This window comes from Talpa europaea (genome assembly GCF_964194135.1).
Source record: "Talpa europaea genome assembly, chromosome: 10".
In the NCBI taxonomy this organism is placed as follows: domain Eukaryota; kingdom Metazoa; phylum Chordata; class Mammalia; order Eulipotyphla; family Talpidae; genus Talpa; species Talpa europaea.
This window is the reverse complement of record NC_140077.1, coordinates 56470800-56485473: the sequence shown is the minus strand read 5'-3', so window position 1 is coordinate 56485473 and position 14674 is coordinate 56470800. Positions and strand designations below refer to the sequence as shown.

Below are 14674 nucleotides of genomic sequence, written 5' to 3'. Positions count from 1 at the left end.
ATAAAAATGAAATAAAATATTTAATAGTATTTAAGATATTTTAATAAATTATATTATTAATTAAAAAATAAACATTTAGTTCATATGCAGTCTGAACTCCAATTTTATGCTACTATATCAAATAATATGATGTAAGTATATTTAAGATATGTTTATGTGCAAATATTTAAAGATGTCTTTATAAATGATAAAAAGAAATTATCTACTTGTTTCAGTAGAACAGAAAAAGCCAATAAATCACAGCAAGTAATAAAAGAGCAAATGCAAAATAACACCTAGTACCTACAGGAACTCCACCAGGTGGAACCTATACGCAAATTAAACATGAAATAAAAATGTACATATAAATAGTCACATATGTGTGGCATATAAGAATATGCCAGCTTAAAAAGGCACACATTTTTCAGTTCACTTAAACAACTTTTCCCAAAGTATACTGTTTTCTTAGAATCCTGCCACATCAACACATATATATGAGAGCATTACAATACTCTTACTTTTATAGTACCTTATATTAAAATTCAAAGTTATCTTTATTTTGAAGCAATAACATTTTACACAAGGATGTGCAATGACATGGGATGATAATAAGTGAATCGTCTTTTTACAGATTAAATGCCTGCCATGTTAACTATTACTCTCTGCTATTTTTTAGTAACCAGCATATAATAATCAATTTTAATTGGATCCACACTGAAACCCAGTGATCTCTACATGACAACTAAAAATCATATTATTACCTGTTGTAATTATATTTTGGATTATTTTAAAAATATGAGGTACTTGAAAAACATAAATGTGATTCAGATAGATGATATATGCTGGTAGCTGTATATCTATAGAAAGGGAACATTACTATACATGGGTTTTTTGGGTTTTTTTTTCAGTTTCATTGTGACCCTTAAGATTCCTTCTGACTGGAAGTCTACACTGCTAAAAACACAACTCACCAATTTTTGTTAATATTTCTTAAACCTGTCTTACATTCCATTTAATTGAAGGAAGAAATACAAATTTATTTTTGGACGAGTAGTTCCAAATGAAACTACTCTTTGTCATTTGTCTTTTGACATAGGTGTTCTTGAAGCATTTCAGGAGAAACTACTCTTGCAGTGACAACTTCCCTTTTGAAGCCTGATGCTCAATCTCTGCTTCTATTGGTGACACCTATAGGAGGGGTTATGTCTCTGATTTCTTTCTTAAAACCTGCATCCCTATGCTGATTAATTTATTAAGTATGATTCAACATCAGCAAGAATTTGCCATGTAGTAAAATCTGTAACTGTGAAATAAAAGGGTCTTGAAAATTTCTTTAAATAACTAGCATAGAACTAGTTTATCTCTTAAAAATAAAGGATGAATGACATGAAGGAAGAGATGATCTGGAAGGTCATATATCCATCTTCAAACATTTTTCTTTCTGAATTTATTACTTCATTTTTAATTTTAATTCAGCATTCAAAAAAGATAAACACATGCAAATTGCAGCAACATGTATGGCGCTGGAAGGGCTTATACTCAGCAAAATAAGCCAGAAAGAAAAAAGAAAAATACTGGATGGTCTCACTCATAGCAGGAATCTAGAAAACTTAAATAAGGGACCAGGAAAATGAATAACTATAAGAAAGTAAAAATCAAAATCAACAAACAACTATGCACCAGAGACATTCTATGGGGGGTGTGGGTCGCAATTGTTTGGGGAATATAAAAATAAAAAAAATAAAAACATTATTTATAAATTTATAAAAATTTATAAAATTTATAAAAAATATAAAAATATATAAAAAATAAAAAATATAAAAATAAAAATAATAAAAAAGGTAATAACAAAAAAATACTAGAACTTACTAAGTTTGGGGAATTGTTTTAGATCTTCAGGATTTAAGAATTAACAAGATGTATGACCTATCTTTAAAGGATTTAAATTCAATGAGGAGAAATACACATGCTACAAAGTTGGAAGGTTAACATTAGAGAAATGCACCTAGGAAAAATATGCAACTCAATTTAGGGAATGAATAGTCTGGAAAATATTCTGGAATGAATTCTAAATACCGAGCAAAGGTCATCCAAGCCAGCTTGTATAATGGGACATAAAAGACATCCAAATATGAAAAAATGTAGCAAAATTAATTAGGTAAGGATCAGCTTGACAAATGCAGGAAACTACAAATGCAGAAAATGAAGTTCAGGTTCAAAGAAATGGTGCTGTATTAAATAGCAGAAAGTCAATATACATAAACAGATATTTTCTTCTATAGAGAAATAGAGGTCCTCATATTAAACAAAATATGATATAATAAGATTTGAGCTTTTGAAAAAATGTGGCTGAGTAATATGGATTTGAGTAAGAAAAAATGGAAGCAAGGGGATCAGGAAATTATTTAAATAAAAAATAGGAAAGTGGTTAATGTAAAACGAATGGGGAGTAGTGAGTCAAGGAATATTCTGAGGACAGCACAGGAAGAACTCAAAGATTTCTTAGTTGTTTTGAGTCAAAAAAAGTCCAGGATGACTATTAGGTTTCTATATCAATTCATAAGGAATGGGTTTAAAAGACAATATGTCAAATAGTTTAAGAAATTGGAATAATTTCTAATGTTCTTTTTTATGTAAATTATGGTTTTATAGAAGCTATTTGTGAAATTTTAGAATCCTTTTTCCTTAAAGGATTTAACGTTCACTTTCTGGGCACCTATTGGCAACCACTCACTAGATAATTTTAGGAAGAGGATAGGTAGATACACATTTTATAATTACTTGACATTTTTACAAAACATATAGATGACTGAATAAACGGGGCGATGTGAGGCTCAGTGAAGAAATTTGTAAAAATTCTCTAACCAGCTCCAAAGCAAACTGCCAAGGACCATAACATGTTGCCCTACTGCTTAGAATCATCTGAGAATTAAATAGGCTAATGGCGTTAATAACCTCTAAATGCAGAATTTCAGATAATGTTCTCCAATATTTTAGACACAGGATCCCACATTGGCAATATCTTGTTTATCACTGCCTTTTACAAAATATCCTAGAACACAAATGTAACATTTTTAATTTTAAATTGTGTAGTAATCCAGATAAAAATCTATATAAGCAAAGCATAGAGCTTAATATAAAACCATTAAATAATACAAATGCACAGGGCCAGTGCAAAGAAATAAAAGTTGTTATGGAAAATCTACAACTTCATGTTTTTTTAAATTTAGTAATTTTTTAGAATTTAGTTTTTGGTAATCACAGTCTCCATGTCTATTATAAATTTCTGAATTGGGGCCTATCCGGTGGCACAGGGTATAAAGACAACACTATGCTATCAAGCTATCGCCAGCCACTAAAACACCAGTTTGATGCCCAGCCAGCCAGGGAGAATCCCACATGGTACAGCAGACCTCTCCTGTCTTGCACACTGCTCTCCCCCCCAACAGTGTATTTCAATAGATCTGCCTGTTGTGCTTCCCAATCTCTCTGGTGAATCCTCTCACCCCGACACCCCCCGCACCTCTGGCTTACACCCCAGTTCTTGTATACATAATCTTTAAAAAATTTCCAGATTGACAATACATGTATGATTATGCATTCAAATTTTAAAAATGAAATAAAATCTACACCAAAATGTGTGGGACATCACCAAGCCTACACCATATATTAATTTAGCTTGGATACAACTGATTAAAAATGTTATATATATTTTCTAGCAAGGATTCACTAAATGAAGAGTTTTTATCTGTACCTAACGAAACCCATTAAGCTTCAGAGTATCTCTAAATCCCATGAACTGTGATGTGAAATTGTGTAAGTACATTCCCTTTTCTAGAAAGAAAGCCTACAATGTCGATCAGCTAATATAGACTACTGTCAAAAGAACTAAGATTTAAGAGGGGCTTCTAGACTAGACTTTAAACTCAAGGACTTTGTTACTTGTGAACCTTGGTTACAGAATGAGCTCCACCATTTACTAACTCTAGGATGAGAGAATAACATTTAAATTACCCATTTTTCCCTTCTTCAGAATGGGAATTTGCATATATTTGCTGTGAAATTTAACAGAATCAATGCAATGTGAAGCATTTACTAATTGTCCTCAGGTACTAAGAACTCAATGCTAGCTACTTTTAAAACATAAAATGAGAAAAAAAAATGGGAGAGACTAAAGATGGATAAAAACAATGGGATGAGAGAAGAAAGCAAATTAGATATGAGTAAAAGAAAATATCTGGTGAGAAGTGGAGTACACATGAAAGTTGTCACAGCCTGTGCTAAGAATTATAAAATTTTAACAAAAAGAGCAAAAAAAATTCTGAAAATGCCTGCTTAATTTATTAAACTGATGATAAAGCTCCACATAATGACATCTAGGAGATTTTCTACAGCCATGATGTCCAAGTTTTAGCAACACATGACTATGCAAACTTAATTAAAATTAAATTGTTAAATTCCTGTTTTCAGTGTAGTCACATTTCAAATGTTGTACAATTATATATGACCAGCAGCTATTGTACTAGACAGTGTAACTACAGAAATTCCCATTATCACAGAAAGTTCTGTCTGACTGCTGTGGCAGAGGGATAAATTGCTGAGTTGGACTTTTTAACTTAAAATGGACAGAAATTAAATTCAAAATATGTTTAAAAATATATCTTGGACAATATTATCATAGCTCTGTGGGCCTTATAGACTCAGCAGAACTCTTATCTTTGTATCTAGTCAGACTTCATACTCTCCCACAGATAAAGGGCTATCTCTGTAGTGCAAGCACACATGGCTACAATGGCTACAGATTTATTGCCACTTATTTAATATATGATGCCGAAGTCTTCCAAATCTAGTTCCTCCTACCCCCACCACCATCCTTTTTATTCCTGGAAGGACTCTTACTGGCATGGTATGGATTTTCTGTCAACTCTTTATAACAATTATTCTGGCTAAGGAGGTGAAATACTCTGCCAGCCTGGAACATTTCCCACTCAGGTAGTCTCAGTACCAGAAAAATCAGACACAAAAAGAAGTGGGATTGTAAATGTTCTCCATTTTCTTTAATAATCTCATCAGGCTAGAAGTCCCCCAAAATTACATTCAAGGGCTATTTCCATGATTTTTGATATTTATTTTATGATGGCATTATTTTTCCCCATCAATAGTTAAATAACTTTCAACCCTTATTAATAATGAAGCAAACTCCAAGTAAAACATTCACTTTCTTCCTTATGCTGAATATCTCTAAACTAAAAATGAAGTTTCTGAATTCAAAAATACTTTTAAAAATATATATAGGGTGACTAAATAAGGGATCAGGGAGAAAAAAAAAAAGGCAAAACTAGCAGGCAACTATAAATCTGAGAAATTCAGCAGGGAATGGGGAGGAAGAAGGATTAAAATAGGCTGGAAGAGCACAGGAGACTAGGGTGATGGTTTACAGGTGACCTGGCAGTGGGAATTTTATGGAAAGTATACCTGAGAGGACAAATCAATCATTGTACAAAAAATGAACAAAGATGCAAAATATTCAATTCCATGACACAGAATTGAAATAAAAAAGATACTCATACTGACTTTGTTCTCTATTTTACATCTACCATAACCATGTCATGTAATCTTTCCTGTTGATATAAATATAACAAAAATGTGTTAACAAAATAAGAGAAAAATTATATATCACTTACATCTTCTACATCTTTGTCCAGAGCTACAATTTTTAGAGGAGTGGTCAAATCGAGACTGTCAGAAATGGTTGCTCCCACTGGGGCAGATTCTAGGATATACCCTTGATAGCTAGGCATTGTAAAATACGGGCTCTGATTGTTTTCATCCAATATTTCAATATGTAGACTGGCAAAGGCAGGAAGAGGATGACCGTTGTCCTGTTCAGCCTAGAAAGAATAGAAAAAAGTTAACATAGGTTATGGGATCAATTGGAATTTTTGTTTTACTTGATAAAATATAAGGATTCTCTTTTGAATTGATATCATTGTGGAATAATTGCTATAAACTTGAAAGACCTTTAGAAAATATAAATGAGGAAATAAATGGAAATCCAGAGAGGCCCTAGACTCTTTGGTTTTGTCTACTCAAACACAGTATCAACTTAAGAAAAAAAAAACACAGCAATTGATTTGTCATTGCCTATTGCTGAAGAAAAACATGCTTACAGATAATTAGAAAATTTAAAAGACATTTAAGTGAATTGCTATCAAAGCATTTAAATAAAAGTGGAAAAAATTCATAACTCAGTGTTTTTATTTGTGTTAATTTCCTTTATGTTTAATTTCCTTAATGTCCTTTTATCGTACCTTAATGATGAAATCCACAAATAATTTTTAACTTATAATATATATTATCACTACATTTGTTGCCCATGGAAAGTACTCAAAAGCATCATGTAAAGAACTGAGATAATACAAATGAAATATTTATAGTAGCTATGGAATTACAAATATTTACAAAAGTGTTCTTCAAGTAAAATTAATAATTATACATTAAGGACTTTTTTCTTAATTTTTCCTCCACTTCAGTTTAAAAAAATATTGCTAAAATTTACATTTCTAAACATTTTTTAGGAAGCGCCCAGATGATCAATGTTGTGAATGGGGAAGCACCAACATATGATTTTCTGTGTTTTAAAATGTATCTTACCATACAAAATTATAAAAGATTTATTTAAGAAATCATATAACTACTGATTTCTAGAGAGTCTTCAAAATTTAAGAGAAATGATACAAAAGTACATGTTTATTAAAATAGGTTCAAATTATCTGTCATTTTTTTATTTATGCATAGAACTGTGTTGTAGGCTAGAGGTTCAGTAGGTGAGAAGATTCACCAGAGACAGAATGGGGAGCAGAACAGGTGAATCCACTGAAATGCACTGTTGAGCAGAGCAGTCAGCAAGACAGGAGACGTCAGCTGTGCCCTGTGGGTTAGCTCCCTGGCTAGGGATCGAACTCAGTCCATAGTGGTGATAGTATGGTAGCACTGAGAGTTAACCCTTCCTAGATGAAATAGTGACAATTTTGCCATCAAAGTTTAAAAGTAGTTCAGATAACTACCTCAAATTGTTCAACTCAGAGGCTAGAACTTGGACTACTAGAAGATAATTTTTCACTTCATTCTAACTGTGACAGCATTTTATTTTTTTTTTTTATAAATTTTATTGTTATATTCCCCATACAATTGCAGCCCCCCATTCTGACCCCAATCCCTCCCCTCCCGCCCCCGCCCCCCTAAAAGTGTCTCTGGTTCATAGTTTTTTGTTGATTTTGATTTTCACTTTCTTATAGTTATTCATTTTCCTGGTCCCTTATTTAAGTTTTCTAGATTCCTGCTATGAGTGAGGCCATCCGGTATTTTTCTTTTTCTTTTTGGCTTATTTCGCTGAGCATGATCCCTTCCAGCGCCATCCATGTTGCAGCAAATTGCATGTGTTTATCTTTTTTGAATGCTGAGTAATATTCCATGGTATATATGTACCACATCTTCTTGATCCAGTCATCTATTTTTGGGCATTTGGGTTGTTTCCAAAGCTTAGCTATTGTAAACAGTGCTGCTATAAACATAGGGGTGCAGGTGTTCTTTGGAATTGATGTTTCTGCGTGTGACAGCATTTTAATCAAAGAAGACTATAGGTAACAAATCACACCGTTGCAGTTCTAGTGACTTCGTACCCCCAAAAATCACTGTATATTTTCATTTCCTATTATTAATATTGTAGACATTTTGAAATATCACTAGACTGATTATTAATTTTATAGTATGGTTTCTAATAAACCCATTGTGATTTTTATATAAAGCACTGATTTATAAACTACTTTTTAGTTTTTTTTTTTTTATTTTGGTAAGTCAATATTACACACTGCCTTTGTAATATTGTCTAGTTTATTTTAAACATTTAAATTTTCATTTGAGAGCAGATTGACAAAGTGGTCCATGGCATAATATGTTTATGAACCCATTCTCTGCACTGAGGAGAATAATATTGAAATATGTAGTCTTTTCTGGAATAATATATCCTTCTTCCCACATAAACCATATGTGGGAAAACTACATGAAAAACTCTTTATGTAGTCAGCTGTAGTGATTAATCTGTGCTGAGTCATAGATATTCTTCCAGGTGTACCTTGTATCACATGCAGTAGGCTTTCTGGACAAGGCTCCCCATGGTGAGAGATTACTATGATTAGAAAACATCACTTTTACACTAGATGAAACAAATTGGTTCCTGTGGCGTTCCAATCCATTGACCTTGATCTGATTAAAGTATAATCAGTTCAGATATGCTATTCATTCTCAACAGAACATTTTATTTTTTTTTGTATCTAATGATTGTAATATCCTAGACATACTAATAATTCTATGACAAGTTACAATCTTATAATCCACCCCCTTAATCCAATAAATATACACAAGTAAACAATTTATGAATGGTGATGATAAAACAACACAAAAAAAATATAGAAAAATGAATGAATATTACAGTTACATTTAGTTTCATATAGTGTTAATTTATACTGCCAGCATGAGGCCTGGAAAAACATTATTTTCATGAAGAAATCAAAATAAGCCAGTGAAAATGGAAATGAAATTCAAGTTAGATCTCTGCAAAAATCTAACCCCCCTTACCTTTAAAATTAACATGCAAACCTTCCAACCACTTCTTTGGAATTCCAGGATCAACATACAACTCTGTATGGAATAAGTACCTGGGCATCTAATAAATACCTCTACAAAAATGCTTCATAAATCTTTTACATTTAAATATCAGCACTATTAATTCAGTTGCTCAGGATTAGGACCTTAGAGTCACCTTTATTCTTTGCCTCTTTTCACATTTCATATCTAATCTATGAGTAAATTTTATTGATTACCTTCAAAATGTATTCAATAACTAATAACTTCTAATCTCCTATTTTGGCATCACCTTGATACAATCTTCCATTGTTTGTCATCTGGATTATTTTAACATGTCTATCAACTTCTTTTTTATTTATTTATTTATTTATTTATTTATTTATTTATTTGTTTGTTTGGTTGGTTGGTTGGTTGCACTGGGTACAGTGAGAAGCGCGGGAGGGTGAGAGAATTCACCAGAGCCAGAGCGGGGAGCAGAGCAGGCAGAAGGACCGAAGTACACTGCTGAGGGGAGCAGCAGGCGGCAGGAGAGGTCTTTGCGCCATGTGTGGACCCTCCTCTGGTGGCCGGGGAGCAGCCGGGGATCGAACTGGCGCCGCAGAGGCCGCGGGCAGCTTCGCAACCCAGCACTCAACTGCTGCACCACCAGGGAGGCCCCACATGTCTATCAACTTCTATCCTTGCCAAAATCTCATTCTCAAGATTGCAGCCCTGTGATTTTGAGTAACAGCTAGATCATGTTACATCTCTCATTAAATCCCCCAATTTATGGGGTTCCCTGGTGGTATAAGGGGTTAAGTCTCAGCACAATGAAGCTATTGGCAACCACTGCAGTATGAGTTCTATCCCAGGCAAGGGAGCTAACCCACATGGTGCAGAAGATCTCTCCTGTCTCGCCTGCTGCTCCCCTCAGCAGTGTATCTCAGCCAATCCTTCTGTTTTGCTCCCCACTCTGTCTCTGGTGAATCCTCTCACCACCCCACCAACCTCTGGCCTACACTCCAGTTCTTGGATGCATAAATAAATCTTTTTTGAAAAAATACCCAAATATTTCCAATTTATCATAGGCCATACATGATCTGATCTCATATTTTTATCACATTGATTTCTTTCTTACTCAACACACTTTATTTTCATAATGCCATTCTGATGTTCCACCAAAAACAATGCATATTCTAGCCTCAGAAACTTAATAGTGACAGTGGCCTCTATTTTGAATGTTGGGCAAGCATGGTACAAATTCCTTTTCCACATAATCCACATTGATCACCTCATTTATATTCCCACACTACAATTCCTAATACATTGTGCTATTTTATAGCACTTAATACATAAAATATTCCATAATTTGTATATTTATTTTGTTGCTTATTGTCAGAATTCTTCCATGAAATATAATTTTCAAGAAATAAAGGACATGTGACTATGTTGTTAATGTTGGTTTTTAGAGCTTATAACAAGTCCCTAGCATGGAGTAGGTCATAAATAAATAATGAGTGAATCCACTTTTGGCAGTGAAGTCACATATTACTGCAAAAGCAAACAATGCTACTGTGAAAATTGACTTAAAGAGAGCAATCCATGTCTATCTTCCTATCTATATCCAACCACTTCAGCACCCCTGAAAGACCCTTATCCTCCCTGAGTCAAGTAAATGATAATATACAAAACACCTTATTAATCTTGTGATAACTGTGTAACATGATATATTCAAAATACTTACAAATATGCCTAGCAAGGAAATGGCTTGCTCAATGACAGTTGTAATGTTGTTATTTAAAAAAGAATTTACAGAAAACACCTTGCTTCAGGTAATGGATGGGGAAAGAGTGACTTTTTTTAAAACTCACAATTTTAGTTCCCATCTTCTCAGTTGATAACATATAATTAATGGAATTTATATGACAACAAAGACCCCATGTCAGTAAATTTAAGATAAAAAAGGTCCCTATCAGTGTATTCAAATATGGTCCTGTTTTATTCAAGCATTAACATTATTATAACTAAAAAGGTGAAACCAGGGCCTCCCCAGTGGCGCAGCGGTTGAGCGCTGGGTTGCGAAGCTGCCCAAAGCCTCTGCGGCGCCGGTTCGATCCCCGGCTGCTCCCCGGCCACCAGAGGAGAGTCCCACATGGCGCGCAGACCTCTCCTGTCGCCCGCTGCTCCCCTCAGCAGTGTACTTCGGACCTTCTGCCTGCTCTGCTCCCCACTCTGGCTCTGGTGAATTCTCTCACCCTCCCGCGCTTCTGACTGTACCCAGTGCATGTATAAACAAAACAAACAAACAAATAAAGAAAACATGCCTCTATTAAAAAAAAAATAATAAAAAAATAAAAAAAATAAAAAGGTGAAACCACATTTTGATCCCTATAAACATTTACACTTTCCTGTATTATAATGTTTAAAATAAAAATAAAATCTTGGTTTATGAAGTCAATTACTTTTCTTTATAAACATCTCTATTATTATATAGATATTATGTTTTATAAGAAATTATACTGTCCCTGGGGATATATTACAGTAGCAATACCTGATGTGGGTATCCCAAAATTACATCAATTAAAATAAATAGATTCGAAAAATTATATCATTGCACTATTAAATATACTTATAGGTGATATTATATAGCTATTATACACATGTGTATAGCTATTATACATATGTGTATATATATACACATACGTGTATATATGTGTGTGCATATATTTTTATACATATCAAGATATGTGTGTGTATGTGTGTATGATTATGTTGCTTTTAGATAACAGGTCATCTTTGTTTTCTAGGAAATATAAGCAATAAGAATACTGACAAATCCAGCCATTTATATGATTGGGGACAATTCCATCCTCCTGGAACTGGTAAGTTCTCTAACTAAAGTTACTGACTAATTTGGGATTCTAAGATAGGGGTATTTATGTAACTATGTGGACCTATAAATTTAACCTCTCATTTCATCATGCCCTGATGAAAATAATACTGAATCCTGTGTGATAGAAAAGTACAATAGGGAGAATTTTGGGGACTATAATAAAAAAAAGAAAAGTACTATAGGGAAATCTTCATTTAACCTTTTTATTTTAAAGATTTATTTATTTATTTATACAAGCACTGGGTACAGTCAGAAGCGCGGGAGGGTGAGAGAATTCACCAGAGCCAGAGTGGGGAGCAGAGCAGGCAGAAGGACAGAAGTACACTGCTGAGGGGAGCAGCGGGCAGCAGGAGAGGTCTGCATGCCATGTGGGACCCTCCTCTGGTGGCCAGGGAGCAGCCAGGGATCGAACCGGCACCGCAGAGGCTTTGGGCAGCTTCGCAACCCAGCGCTCAACTGCTGCACCACCGGGGAGGCCCTTCATTTAACCTTATGTTAACTTCTTCAAGTGCAATTTTTGCAAATCTTGATCCAAATAAATAAATAAATAAAGGAGGCAAAATTCACCACATAAGCAAATCATCTAGTGGCAGTAATACAGACCTTGCTGAAAGCAACTTTTTTTATTTCACTATTATCTTAATATTTTAAAATTTACAAAAGGAACAGCTGCCTGAGAGAAGGGCAAAGAGAAGCGACTTCACTGTATACAAGGTTATTAGTACTTAGACAAGACATTACATCATACATGTATAAAGTAAAAATAGATAACAAAGTTCTGAACAAAATCAGTGTTACCAGTAATTGGCATAGGATATGTATACTTGCATAATTGAAATTTCTTTACTTCCATGTCCCTTTCTTAGACACCACACCCCTTGCTAACTTCCTCTTAATTAAAGCCCTCAATATACAAGTCTTCAGTATACAAAGGTTGTCATTTCTAAAGGTTGCTCTTCTTAGCAAAATTCAGGCTAATTATCTTTCCAGGAAGCTGATTCTGAAAAATTGACAGTCCATCAAGTTACCAAAAGTTCATACATAGCTCTTTATCCCTTTATTTCACATTTTAACTTCAACTCTTCAGTAGACAATGAAGAGTGTTTAACAGTGTTTACTTCGGGGAATTTTACTGGAAGCTTAAATTATACTCAGTTTCTTTTTTTAATTAGAATTACATTCAATTAATGTTCTTTGTTAACTTAGATTATTAAAATATATTTTGTTAACCTTTCAACATTAACAATATTATTAGTTCATAATTTTCTAACAGATATTTAGATATGGTTGTCTTGAGATTCAAAGGGATGTCTTTGAAAGCTAATGTTTATAAAAGTCTCTAAGTTTCCTTATATAAGACAATACATGTACTGAGTTCTTTCACAATTATATCATTGTGGAACATACACCTGCTAAATTGCCACCTTTTAAAAAGGGTGGGCACACAAAAGTTAATAATTAAAAATATTAAAAGTTTGCCCAATTACACTTGTTTTCATATGTAAAAACAAAGCCTCATATATTGTTAGAATCATATAGTAGGAATTCTTGAGTATATGTGAGGGGTTGTGAGTTGAAAGAGTGACAAACATCTGGGATAGGCATAACATATCTTTTGTCTCAATGTAACTGAGCACTTCACTCTGTCAAAACTCAGGTAGCTGTACACTTTTTGGTGATTAAGTAGTATCTAAAAATATGTTACCAAAAATAATGTTATGAACTTGTATTCTCAAATGTGCTGACAGGTAATCCCTTCCTCTCCCACCACACTGTATAGTTTATGATCACTGAAGTCCAAATGCTACAGTAGTAATGGCTTATCTAGGAAGTGTCTTTAAAAAATTATTAAAGATACTCAAATTATGAAAATACTCAAGTATTACAGATGCTTGTCTTTTCAAAGGCAGCCTACAAAAGTAGACTCAGCCCTTTCTCCACCAGAGTTTCTCAACATTGTGATTTCTAAATCTCTACTTCTCCAATGCCTTCTCACCTGAATTAAGAATTCTTGGGGTTCAGTCAGGATCTCAGTCCACTTATTTGTATATGTCCTTAATGATATTTTACCTTGCCTAACCAGGCTTTCGCATAATTTAATATATGGCTAGCTCTCAAACTTTAGTGTACTGAAAATCAGCTGGGAATCCCAATTCAGAGGGTAGAATTCCTAAAATCTACTTTTGACAAAAAAAAAAAAACACAGCGCATGACACTTATACTTTCAATCAATGGTCCTATGGGACTCAACTGTGTCTGATATTTTGAATTCTTCAGATAGGCTTGAAAGCAGCTATTACACACAGAGAACAAAAACCTAAGTTGAACAATTTAGGTCACCTTTCCCCTAGCTTCTTACCTAAGCGATTGTTACTGGTTTTCACCTTTAAGCAAAGTTTCAAATTTCAGTTTGAACCTGAGGTTTGGAAATAAGAGATAAGGAAACTTACTTATACAAGGGATTTCTCTACAGCATCCTGCTTATCTCATGAACACTGTAATAGGACTGTGGGGCCAAAACTCCAGTCACTAGGAAAAAGTTGCATTTTTGTTCTATGTACATGTATTTTTCTTTTGGAATGTCTTAGGGAGAAATAGCTGTGACAGGACAGTATTCTTTAGGTCAAAGATCACATTAATAATACCAACTAATTAATAATTAAAATTAAATGCATCACATTGTTTCCTGACACTTTCTACAAAATTGTATTGCCTTAAAACCTACAGGAGCTTTCTTTATTGAAAGCTTAATACTCTAAAAATTAAATAATGAATTGAGAATTTGGTAGCATGCTTATTGGTGACAATTATTAAAGTAACTTACAAAGCCATAACAACATCAAATCAAATACAAAGAATTGTGTTGTATATTTTAGAACTGAGTTATTTATAATATAAATCCATCAAAATAATACATTGCTGGTTGTAAATATATTTGGTTTGACAAAAAAAAAATCATTATACAGAATAGAGATAATACACCCCAAAGTGTTTATAATATGGCAAAAATAACATTGAAAAACTTAACCACTTAGGGGATATTTTTTAATAAAATGAAGTTTATATTATCTTCACTTGAAGAATATGTTCTTTTTGTTTATATGTTATTGTAATAAAAACATGAATTCTCAAAGCTACTATATACCTTTCAATAAGAAAAATAATTATCTCTGCTTA

The 14674-nt window shown here is 33.5% G+C and overlaps 1 protein-coding gene across 1 annotated transcript in view; it reads right to left on the bottom strand.

The window, feature by feature from the left end:
- PCDH15 (protocadherin related 15) overlaps positions 1-14674 on the bottom strand; it is a gene marked incomplete at both ends in the record, with an annotated part of 665703 nt that overhangs the window by 293812 nt on the left and 357217 nt on the right. Inside the window, one exon of the mRNA XM_084244834.1 lies at positions 5664-5870. Coding sequence (XP_084100960.1) covers positions 5664-5870 — 207 coding nt within the window. The remainder of the gene's footprint in view (positions 1-5663; positions 5871-14674) is intronic.